At 41.1% G+C, this 12484-nt stretch overlaps 1 protein-coding gene across 14 annotated transcripts in view; it reads left to right on the forward strand.

The window, feature by feature from the left end:
- The window catches only part of TBC1D4 (TBC1 domain family member 4), a 213178-nt gene that overhangs the window by 182092 nt on the left and 18602 nt on the right, over nt 1-12484 (forward strand). For all 14 annotated transcript variants that reach the window (XM_089303582.1, XM_051850604.3, XM_051850605.3 and 11 more), the window contains 3 exons: nt 1881-2090; nt 6126-6284; nt 9408-9566. In XM_089303582.1, the coding sequence (XP_089159708.1) occupies nt 1881-2090; nt 6126-6284; nt 9408-9566 (528 nt within the window). The remainder of the gene's footprint in view (nt 1-1880; nt 2091-6125; nt 6285-9407; nt 9567-12484) is intronic.

Genomic DNA, 12484 nt, shown 5'->3' on the forward strand with positions numbered 1-12484 from the left:
GCACCTGCTTGTTGAGTGACTGAATGGATGAGTTTCCCACACCTGTTTGGGAGCCTCCTCCACTAGGATAGTGCTAGAAACAAGTCATAGATCTTTTTATTGTTGGAAAAGCAGCAGTTATTTTGATGAGTCACATATAAGCAAAGTGACATAGAAATGAGATCCATATACTAGGCAGATAGCAACCCACTGAAAACCCCAGCAGCTGTCTTTGAATATTAGACCTGTTAGACATTCATGCAGAAACATACGAACACAAAGTAAATGAACAGTCAATACAAAGATAGAACAGTAAGGACAGCACGTATTATTCCATAGCTTTAAAGGTAGACAATCACACGTAGAAGAATTTTGAGGAGAAATAAGTCCAAGCTCTTGTGGGAGATACTACCATAGTCCTCTCTGAAAAGTGAGTATAAAGGAATTAAATGTGAATAATATTTGAGTAACACAATTGAAAAAAAGTTGATCTCAGGTTTTGTAGAACTTTGTAGAGAAATTAATATGTTTTTAGCACACAGATATTTTCATAATTGCCAGACAGTTAATGATTTGTGCCATATTCTCTGGTCATAGTGCAGAAGAAAGAAAGGAAAGGAGGGAAGGAGTTGAGCGGAGAAGAAAAGAAGGAATGAAGGAAGGAAAGAAACAAGGAAGGGGGAGGAGGGAGAAGGCAGAGCAAACATTTTCCATGTGCTTGGAAATAGAAAAAAACTGCTCCTAGAAACTAAAAGGAAAAATATATGATGATCAGAGCCCTGTCAAAATTGAGTGTCCTTTAGGGGGCAATTTATAGCCATGAAGGCATTCATAATGCATTCATAAGTGTTCTTTAGGGGGCAATTTATAGCCATGAATGCATTCATTTAAAACTAAGAAAGCCAGATATCAAGTGTACTAGGGATCAACGTAAGAAATTAATAAAGAAGCCGTAGAATAAAATAAAACATTAACAACAGAAAACATAGGGAAGCAGCTAGGAATAAGGGAGATCAATGCATTAAGGAAAAGTAGACAACAACTGGCATCACCAATGATAAATTTACCCTTGCCTAACATGGTCAGCATCAAGGGAAAACTAGTTACGTAAACTCATTGCTCGGAGAGGCATGTGTGAGAAGGTGGGAGAGCCAAAGTTCTAGAGCTGTTTGAAGTTTGGAGGTCAGAGAATTGCAAGAAAGTCAAAACATGGGGTATGCAGAGGATGGAGGTTGAGCCACGAGGCTGGAGAGATGACGTGAGGCCAGAGCTGGAAGGGATGCGTGTGCTGCGCCCGGCAGCCTGAGCTGTGTTCACGAGGATATCAGCTAGCACTGAAGTGTTTCGAGAGGTAGGGCCGTGTTTGTCCCTAGGATGCGCACTGGCCTGGCACAGAGGCTGAGCTCCAGGAGGTCAGGAAGAGGGTGTTGCGGGAGGAAATGGCAGAGAGCACCGGCTGCTTGGCCACGGAAGGCCCAGTGTTGCGCAGCGGCCACTCCAGGTGGATCCTGAGAGTAGATGTAGCCCAGAGCAGATGCCTACTGCCTACCCACTGAATCCTCTTGTTTTGTGTAATCAGATAACATAGATAAATTGCAGAAGTAGTGAACTCTGGGGAAAGGCCAGTTTGTTCTGTAGTCCTTGTCGTATAGGTCTTCTGTGTAGAAAGAAGAAGTGGTGAAATGACAGGCTTTTGTTTCACTACAGGAGGGAAATCTGGAAGGGGAATTCAGCCTAGTGACTTGACTTAAATCATTAGTTCCAGAAACTAAGTTACTGGGAAAGCGGCTGTGTGAAAACCTTTAAATGTGGAAGGGAAGACGAGAATGTCAGTTCTAGAGAAAACTTCTGTAGCCCGGATTACTATCAAGGAATGCCTCTCACTGTTTTCTTCTCTGCAGATGGACTGGACAGGAACGAGCTGCTGCCACTGTCTCCTCTCACTCCCACCATGGAGGAGGAACCGCTGGTGATTTTCCTGTCTGGTGAGGATGATCCAGAAAAGGCTGAAGAGAGAAAGAAGTCAAAAGAACTAAAGAGCTTGTGGAAAAAAGCTATACACCAACAAATCTTGTTGCTCCGAATGGAAAAAGAAAACCAGAAACTTGAAGGTTAGCTATTCAAGCAAGGCTGAACGATAGAAGGCTGGTAACGTGGTAATTTAAGGGTGTCGGTTACATCTGCTCCCCCTATACACACACACACACACACACACACACTCATTCTTGGACTGTATACACACTTCGACTGGAGAATCTACTGATCAAAATTGTTTATTTTCATTGTATGTGGTGATTATGACCTGGGAAAAGTCAGTTTCAGATATTTGCATTTTTGTGGAATAGAGTTGAAGCGTCAGAAGCCTTCACAGGGTATCTGGGTAAGCTAGAATGTGGATAATATAGCCTTAAATATGGAAAAAGCAAATTTTCTTTTTAAAAATATAATTTTCAACTTTCAGATGAATTATATTCATAGTAGAAGAAATATGCGTATTTCAACAACTTCTGTTTGTATTACATCTAAGCCAATGATTTGATTATAAATATTATCAAATCACAGTTCCTAATTTTGGTAATGCCTTATAAATTTTATCTTGAAAAATCATATTTGAATTATGAAATGTAAATATTTAGCACAGCTATTGTGTTATTTGTGATATTTTATAGCTAAATTTATGAATACTGAATGCTTTAGAATTGTTTTTCAGCTTTTCAAAGAATGATACAGCTTACCCCAGTACTGACAGAACTGCAGCAGAGATACCTAGAGTATCAAAATCCAAAGAAATGTATAAAAACCATAATCTTGGGCAAATCTCTTAGCCTAAAAGGGCTTTAATTTTCTTTCTATAAAATGAAAGATTTAGCTTAAGTAGGCCCTTTGACTTTTAAGATTATTGGCAAATGTGCGATATAGATTTTTCTCTTACTTGTTTTTACTGTGTTGTTTTCTAAACAATTTTTAACAAAGACATTCAGATTCTTGAATCTATCATCTACCTTCAGATATTGTTGCTATATTTATTATTCAATTCAGTTTTTAATTTTGATGGTATGTATTTAGTTTGCAAGGACACAGTTTTTTTTTTTTTTTAATTTTCTTAGCAGAATGAAAAATACATCAAATGTTAGAAACCCTAGGGAAATAAATCTTTTATTCTGTAAAATAAATAAAATATCTCAGTTAATTGTTACTGACATAGCTTTTTTTTAATTTAATTTTTTTAATTTGACAGGCAGAGTTAGTGAGAGAGAGAGAGAGAGAGACAGAGAGAAAGGTCTTCCTTTTCCGTTGGTTCATCCCCCAAATGGATGCTATGGCTGGCGCGCTGCACCGATACAAAGCTGGGAGCCAGGTGCTTCCTCCTCGTCTCCCGTGCGGGTGCAGGGCCCAAGCACTTGGGCCATCCTCCACTGCACTCCCGGGCCACAACAGAGAGCTGGATTGGAAGAGAAGCAACCAGGACAGAATCTGGCGCCCCAACCGGGACTAGAACCCGGAGTTCCAGTGCCGCAGGCAGAGGATTAGCCAAGTGAGCCATGGCACCGGCCCTAACATAGTTTTTATAAGTTCTGTTTGATAAATAGTATACTCACTTGAGATTTCAAAGATTTCAGCAGGAATTGAATTCATATTTTTTAGGCCATTGGGGACCTCTTGAATAGCTCATAAACAGAAAAAGAAATTAAAATGGCTATCATTCTTTGAAAATTTAAAGTATGAAATTATATTTTAATTGGAAGCATATACATATAAAACATTAAATATGAAAGCATACTTTTAGAATCATGAGCTATTTGGATTGGAAATGGCCTTAGAGATTATTTGGCTAGGTTCTTGTTTCTGTAGCTGAGTTGGTGACTAGCTTGGGGAGGCAAAAAATTTAACCTAAGATCAGTGACGTCACAGCAGAACAAGTCATACAGCTCAGGTTTATTCATATTAGTTCTTGGGTTTTTCCCGGTAAGCCACAGTGTTTCTCAGCTGTATGTTTTCACGTAAGGGAATGAATTTTTTAGTATGAAGACTACTTGTATATTCTGAGATCAGTTATACCACATAATTTTACATGATAAGAAAGGAAGTAACATTTAGAATATAATTCCAGAAACTCCGTCAGGTCTCTTCTTATTTCTGTACTTAAGTAACAAAGACAAAAACAGTGGTAGCCAAAGGATGACCATTTCTTGATAGTTCCTCCTTATTATCTAGTTCATCAGTTTGAAGGCACGCAGTAACTAGCCTTCTCATTTTATATCAGGGCCCACTGATGGTGCTTATAAAATTATATGTATGAGCAATGATTTAGAGAACATGGGAGAAAAAAATTTGAGAAAATATGCTTTGTTTGTTGTGAAGCGAGTCATTAGTAAAGTTCTATGTAAGATTGCATTTATTATTAATGTTAATGAACCCCACTCCTTTAAAAAGAATTCTTTGGGTACTGTAGGAAAGTGATGAAGCGAATCTTGAGGCACAAAGGTGAACTGTGTTAGAAAGCCATCTAGTGGTATCCAAGAGGAAGGTTTTTTTTTTTTTTTTTTGACAGGCAGAGTGGACAGTGAGAGAGAGAGAGGTCTTCCTTTGCCGTTGGTTCACCCTCCAATGGCCGCCGCGGCCAGCGCGCTGCGGCCGGCGCACCGCGCTGATCCGATGGCAGGAGCCAGGAGCCAGGTGCTTTTCCTGGTCTCCCATGGGGTGCAGGGCCCAAGCACCTGGGCCATCCTCCACTGCACTCCCGGGCCACAGCAGAGAGCTGGCCTGGAAGAGGGGCAATCGGGACAGAATCCGGCGCCCAAACCGGGACTAGAACCCGGTGTGCCGACGCCGCTAGGCGGAGGATTAGCCTAGTGAGCCGCGGCACCGGCCCCCAAGAGGAAGGTTTTTGCCGCATGATTTATCTTTTGATTATATCCAGAGTATTAAGTAGGAATTGTTACTGCCTTGCTTGAACAGCAGTCTAAGATATTTTAATTCTTCTGAAATGATTTCACAAACACTGAGTAAGCATAATATTCATTCCGCTGTTGCTTTTGTGCTGTCGAGGACTTCGGCTGTATGACAGAGATTTGTGTTGCAGAAGGTAAGGAGGTTGGGTGAGCACTGTGAGCTGTCCAGCCTGACCCTGATGAGAGAAGTGGGCTCCCCAGCTTCTTCTGCCTTTCGTTTTCACAGTCAGTTATTTAAGATAAAGGCACGTCATGATTGTGATTGCTTTCATAGGCACTTCTTTCAATGAGCACTGTGCCTATGTTTTAGACCATTAAATGAACATAATTCTATATGATGTCAACAATGGTATTAGTGTTAACTGCGATGGATTTTTGTTTTTAAGATGATTAAAAATAAACATGGAACATATAGTGTGTTAAGGGCAATGGATGACTGAAATAGTTATGAAATGGCTGAGGTTATTGTCAAACATACTACAAATTAAGGCCCTCACAAGGCAGTGTCATTGTCATCTTCTTTTTTTGTAGGATTTATTTATTTATTTGAAGTCAGAGTTACAGAGAGAGAGAGAGAGAGAGAGAGAGAGAGGAGAAACACACAGAGAGAGGGATCTTTCATCCACTGGTTCACTCCCCAAATGGCCGCAACGGCTGGGGCTGGGCCAGGCCAAAGCCAGGAGCCAGGAGCTTCTTCAGGTCTCCCACATGGGAGCAGGAGCCCAAGTACTTGGGCCGTCTTCTGCTGCCTTCCCCGGCACATTAGCAGGGAGCTGGAATCAGAAGCAGAGCAGCTGGCCCTTGAACCAGCACCCATATGGGATGCCAGCACTGCTGACGGCGCCACAGCGCTGGTCCTGGCATTGTCTTCTTATATATGTCATATATGGAATAGTAACATTTTGGGAATAGTAACATTTTAGCCTACTGGTTGGTTGAGGCGGCAACATCCCATGTTGGAATCTCATGTTGGAATGCCTCGATTTAAGTCCCAGCTCTGCTCCCAATTCTAGATTTCTGCCAGTGCACCCAAGGAGAGATTGCAAATGATAGCTCTAGTACTTGTGTCCCTGATACCCATGTGGGAGACCTGGTACAGTTTTACAAACACAACAACATTAAAAATACTGAGTTTAAAAGCACATTGGTCTTATGTGACTCTTCATTCTGTTCCTGTCTCTGTCTGTTGCTTAGCACGAAGAGATGAGCTTCAGTCCAGAAAAGTTAAACTGGACTATGAAGAAGTTGGTGTATATCAGAAGGACGTCTTAATAACCTGGGATAAGAAGCTGTTAAACTGCAGAGCAAAAATCAGGAGTGATATGGAAGACATTCATACTTCTCTTAAAGAAGGTATGTGGGATCATTTCAGTGATTCGTTTAGAAGAAAAGCTTCAGACTTGTTTTGTTTTGTTTTTGCAGCTCAGACGTAATTTTATCTGTGTGCTTTGCTTGTTAAGTGTGGAGACTTGATTGACCAGACACTGGTGCTAATGGAGATACCCTTGAGGAGACCAGAGGCACCTAGAGGTTCTCCAGACCCATTCCACCTGCTGATTTCAGCTCCCTGTGGGTGGTTACTAAGGAGGAAATGAAGCCATTGGTATCAGTCTGATCATTGCCATATACATACTTCAGACCTAGAAACTTGACTCACTTCCATGGTTTGGTCAGAAGTGTTTATTTAAATATATATTTACATATTTGTATTTATGTATGTATATATATATATATATATAACCACAAGTATGTTTTTATATACACAGATTTATATTATGACTAATGAGCCAATTAATCAAATTTTCTTCCATCCATTCATTCTTTCATCTATTTAGGAGAAATTAGTTTTATTTAGCCATTGTATTGTGTTTATTATTTTCTTGTTGCTCTGCTATATTAGATGCCTGGTGTTTTAACTTTAAAATTAAAATGAATGTTTAAGTACTTTAGGAGCAGTTTTGTGACTCAGATTAAATTTACTAAAACAAGAGTCTCCAGGGCTTACATAAACTGAGCATAAAATAAAAATTCCAAAATACTCAAATCTGATAAGTCATGTTTTAAAAGCTTATGATAACATGTGACACTATTGCATCATTATGTTTAGATTAAGCTTTGTTTTGTTAAGATGCCACTTTCACAGTCCTTTTCTTTTTCCGTGGAGACTTTGAAATCCTAAAGGTTTTCAGTGAATTTTGGAGACAAAAGTGTGGTGAACAGGTTGTATGTGAGCTGCAGATCAAACCATTCTTTGGGATGACTTCTGAAGACGTTTCAGGTTAAACCTCACAGCTGCATGCCCCAGGCCCCCATAGCCTGTCCTTCTTCCCTGTCTCTGATCTCATTTTCTGCTGATTCCTCCCTCATATTATATACTCCAGACATGCTGAGCTGCATTGGCTGTCAGTTTGTCCCAGCTGTTTCCAGTGTGTGGAGTGTTCAGCCCTCCCCACACACCTTCCTCCCCTCTATATCTTCTCCCTATTTCCCATCTGCATTTCTTCCACCCTCTTCTTCCAGTTCCTCCTTTCTCCTCTATTCTTCTGCCCAATCTGGGTGTCTTGTGTTGCTGTGCCTGCCGTGGCTGCTGCACACACTCCCTGCCTGGAGAGTGCTGTGCGCTCTCAGGTGCTCCAGCGCCACTTCCTCAGAGCTCCAGGCTCAGTCCTCAGCCGAAATAAATTCATTATGCTTGATTATTCTTTCTCACACTTATTGTGCTTGGCATAATTTGTAATTTTACAATTAAGTGTAATTTTAAAATTAAGTGTATATTTATTTAATATTTTTCTCACCCCCACCACTACACACATAGCACCTAAGACAGTATTTTGCCTAAGTTGTTTATTGAAAGAATGAATGAATGAATGAATGAGACTAATTTTCCTGGGATGAATTTATTCACCTCTCAGTGAGGACATACCCTGAGTGCTGTGCTTTCTACCCCGTGACCTACTGGATGTTCAAGAAATGTTTGTTTAAGTGAAGTGAGCAGTGGAATTAGCTGTTTGTAGATGTGTTATTGGGTAGATAATAAAATAGACCTCTCATGTCATCAGTGTTTCATTTAATGCACTAATAAAAGTTACCTTCTCTAAAAATGACATTTTTACATGCTGTCACTCATTTATTCAACGGATGGCTAATTAGCAGGCTGTACTCTTGGGTTTTGTCTGACAGACATGAAAGTGTGCTTACTGTGCTACAATAGCTCACTGTCTGTGTGGAGGAAAACAGACAAACCGGTAGAGCCAGCTGTAATATGAGGTGCAGTGGTACAGTAAGAATCAAACCGCATGTGAAATGGGAGTGATTACTCCTTATGACGTTAGGGACAACTACAACAGGAAAAGTCAAAGATGATGTTCACGTTCATCTATCCACGATGAAGAGAAATGCACTATACAATCAAGTGTGAGAGCTTGTAATTCTATAGAGGCAACAGTAGGAACAAGAAACTGGAGGAGCGAAACTAAGCACAAACTCCAAGTGTATGACGGGGAATGGGAGGTCATGGGGCTAAAGGTAGTTTGGAGCTATAATGTGGAGGGCCCCATGCATCGTTTTAGCAGGTCTCACCTTTTAGACAATAATGCTTTCAGCTTGTGCAAACTGGCATTGCCGTTCAAAGAGATTACTGGCAGTAACCTTTCCTTAACCAGCTGGAGCCAATTCCAGATCCAGTATCTCTGTATGAACTTGGGCAGATTGTTCAAGGCCTTTCTCCCTTAGCTTTGCCATCTGTATAGCGGGCATAACAGTAATTACCTACCTCATACAGTTGTTCTTTGAGCACATGTAGAAAGCTCCCCCCATAGCTAGGTGCCCTCCATGAGTGTTTTATTTGATGCTCATCCAGTGTTAGCTGATGTTATTCTTTTTTTTTTTTTTTTTTTTTTTTTTTTTTTTTTTTTTTTTTTTTGACAGGCAGAGTTAGACAGTGAGAGAGAGAGAGAGAAAGGTCTTCCTTTTTCCATTGGTTCACACCATAAGTGGCTGTGTTGTGGCTGGCGCGTTGCACTGATCCAAAGCCAGGAGCCAAGTGCTTTCTCCTGGTCTCCCATGCAGGTGCAGGGCCCAAGGACCTGGGCCATCCTCCACTGCCTTCCTGGGCCACAGCAGAAAGCTGGACTGGAAGAGGAGCAACCGGGTCAGAATCCGGTGCCCCAACCGGGACTAGAACCCAGGGTGCCGGTGCCGCAGGCAAAGGATTAGCCTATTGAGCTGCGGCACCGGCCAGCTGATGTTATTCTTAATAGCGCCATTATTTTTATTGATATTTATGGTTTTCTTTCACAAGATGTTAGGATCTTTAGGATCAAACTTGTGGAAATGTGGTTTGGTCAATACGTTGTGATCCCAGGGTGATGTGCTGTGCAGTCCTGCTGCCTGTGTTCAAGAATTCTGTCATCAGCTGCAATTGAACAACTTCATTTCAGAGTTCAAGGCCATGCTTCTTTGTCTCTTTGGTTATAGGTGTTCCCAAGAGTCGCCGAGGAGAGATTTGGCAATTCCTAGCTTTGCAATACCGTCTCAGACATAGATTGCCCAACAAACAGCAGCCTCCAGACACATCCTATAAGGAACTCTTAAAGCAGCTCACTGCTCAACAGCACGCAATTCTTGTGGATTTAGGTATGTTTGTCCTACTAATTGTCATTGAGCAAGGGAAGCTCTAGGTCTTCTGGTTGCGTTTTTGGGGATTGATAAAGAGGAGCTGCTGGCGTATGTAGAGCTGTGGGCCTGCCATCCTTGTTCTTTGCTGAGGGCAAAGCTGGCTTTGTGTCTGATAGGATACCATGAATACCTGCGTGTAAAATGATGCTTTCTTTTGCCCCCAAACTTTGCCTCGCGAAAGGAAGTCACCATATATTGAAATCTTTAGAAAGGTCATATTCTGGGTTGCTCTCAGTTACTATATTTTGAAAAACTGACTTTTGTTTGGGATAGACAGTCACATCTTAAGCAGTTTAAAAATTGGTTTAAAAAGAGACCCAGCAGTTTAGCAAAGGTGTACTAAGCATTCCTGGGCATAGTACTGGAATCAGGCCTTTAGTGTCATTTTCAACACAATGCGCTAAGTGGTTATGTTGTAGAAATCCTGAATATCTACCTGAAAAATCAGCTTCCGAATGTAAGAGTGACACTTTGATTTTATTTATTTTAACTTTTTAAAACTTTTCTGAATTTATTTCTTTTTGTAATTTTTTAAAATTTTGACTAATTTTTTTTATTTGAGAGAGAGACAGAGATAGTGACACAGAGAGATACAGACAGACAGAGCTCCCATCCACTGGTTCATTCCCCCTAATGCCTGCAAAGGCCAAGACTGGACCAAGTTGAAACTGGGAGCCAACCAGGTCTTCCACGTAAGTGGAAGGAACCCGAGTACTCAGACCAACACTGCTGCCTCCCAGGGTCTACAAGCCAGGGTCTGGAAGCTGGGGTCAAGAGTGGGATCTGTGTGTGGAACCCAGGCACTGCAGTATGGGACACAGGTACCTTAAGTGCTAGGCCAAATGCCCAGCTCTAGTGACAGCTTTGAAATGATGAATATCAACTAACTGTGGAAGGTGAAAATGGTATGATTTAAAAAGCTGTATTTCTAGTTATTTGAATTAATATTAAAATATATTATGATTTTAAAATAAAAATAGGTTGAAATATTCATCTGAAAAATGCAGTTCAATGGAGAAATTGAACAAGGTGGTCCCTAGGGCCTCCTGCAGAGGTTGGGTTCTGGGACCATAAATCAGTGATGAGAGTTAGGACTGAGGTGGTACAAACAGGGTTAGTCAAAATGTCCTGATAAGTAGGGTGAGAGCTCACATATAGCAGAGGCTGGGCAGATGAAATGGAGTTAGAACCATTTATAGTTTTCTTTAGCAAAAACTTTGAAGTGAGAAAGCAAAATGATAAATTTAAAAATTGCTTATTTGACTCTACTTGTGGCCATCTGTGTTTCTTCAGCATGTGCTGGTTTTCTGCTATCTTCCCCTTACTCTGCAGACTTAATTGTATCAGTTCCTGGGGAAAAAGTCACTTTTAAGTGTATGTGGTGGAAAGCATTTTAAAATCTGGCATTCTTGTAAGTTCCAACTGCCTTGAGTAATCACTTCACAAAGAAGCTAACATCCCCCTTCATTTTTCTGACACAAGGAAAGTCCCAAACCAGCACTTACAGCTTTGGGGGTTACAATGGTTTTTATTTTGGTTTTCAGTCTTTAATACCAGCTTTTTAGTGATCCAGGAGCCAGAAACTCAGTCTGGGTCTCCCACATGGGAGGCACTTCTGATTCTAGCTTCTTGCTAAGGGGCATCCTGGAAAGCAGCTGGTAAGGACTCAAGCACTTGGGTCCTTGCCACCCATGTGGGACATCCGGATGGGATACCAAGCTTCTGGGTTTGGCCTAGCCCCGCCTTGGCTGCTGCAGATAGAATCTCTCTGTGTTTCTTTGTCTCTGTTGCTCTGCCGGTTTTATTTTTTAAGATTTTATTTATTTATTTATTTGAAAGGCAGAGTTACAAAGAGAGATAGAAGGAGAGAGAGAGAGAGGTCTTCCATTCACTAGTTCACTTCCCATATGGCCCCAACAGCCGGGATGGAACCAGGAGCTTCTTCTGTGTCTCTCATGTGCATGCAGGTACCCAGGGACTGGCACCATCCCCCACTGCTTTCCCAGGTGCATTAACAAGGAGCAACTTAGGAAGCGGAGCAGCCAGGACTTGAACTGGTACCCATATGGGATGCCAGCACTGCAGGTAGTGGCTTAACCTGCTGTGCCACAGGGCTGATCCCTGCTCTGCCTTTAAAGTAGCTAGCTACATGAGTTTTTAAAAAGGTTCTTCCAGTGTCATAATAACAGCAGGAATGAATCTGTTTATGGGCTACTGAGATTTCTTTTTAAATAATTATGGAATTCTGGTTTTAGCTAGAAACTGCACTTTACATGAATTTAGAATTTGCCTTGAGTCATAGTCTCCTGCTGTCTCTCATGGACATGCCACTAGTTTGGGAGTTCTTGTATTTGGTTTGTTTGTTTTAGTTTTGGCTAGGAAGAAGTGCTGGCCAGCATGAAATGTTTAGTCCCATAGCATATGAGGGCACTTCAAAAAATTGTGGGGAAATTGACATTTTGAGATTCATTGATTGTTTATAGCCCTTGTCTCTGCTATTGAGGAATAGTGGTTTTTTTCCCCTCATACAATTTGTTGTACTCTTTACATATTGTAGAGTTAATCTTATGAGTATAAAGGAAACTGAAAATAGATTTTTGTAAAAATCAAGAGTGGGAATAGGAGAGAAAGGAAGAAGGGTGGAGGATGTAGGCGGGAGGGAGAGTAGGGTGGCAAGAATCACCAGGTTCCTAAATTTGATGTATAAAATGCATAAAGTTTGTATACCTAATATAAAATTTAAAAAAACCATGGTGAGATGGAATAAAAAGATAAATGTATTTAGGGGCAAAAGCATTTTGAAACTCATGAATAGTTTTTTCTTGGTAACACGTTTCATGTACTTTTTGAAGACCCTTCACCTTGGAGTGTGTGGA

This window comes from Oryctolagus cuniculus, chromosome 9, assembly GCF_051225735.1.
Source record: "Oryctolagus cuniculus isolate XC-2025 breed Fujian yellow rabbit chromosome 9, ASM5122573v1, whole genome shotgun sequence".
NCBI classification, from domain to species: domain Eukaryota; kingdom Metazoa; phylum Chordata; class Mammalia; order Lagomorpha; family Leporidae; genus Oryctolagus; species Oryctolagus cuniculus.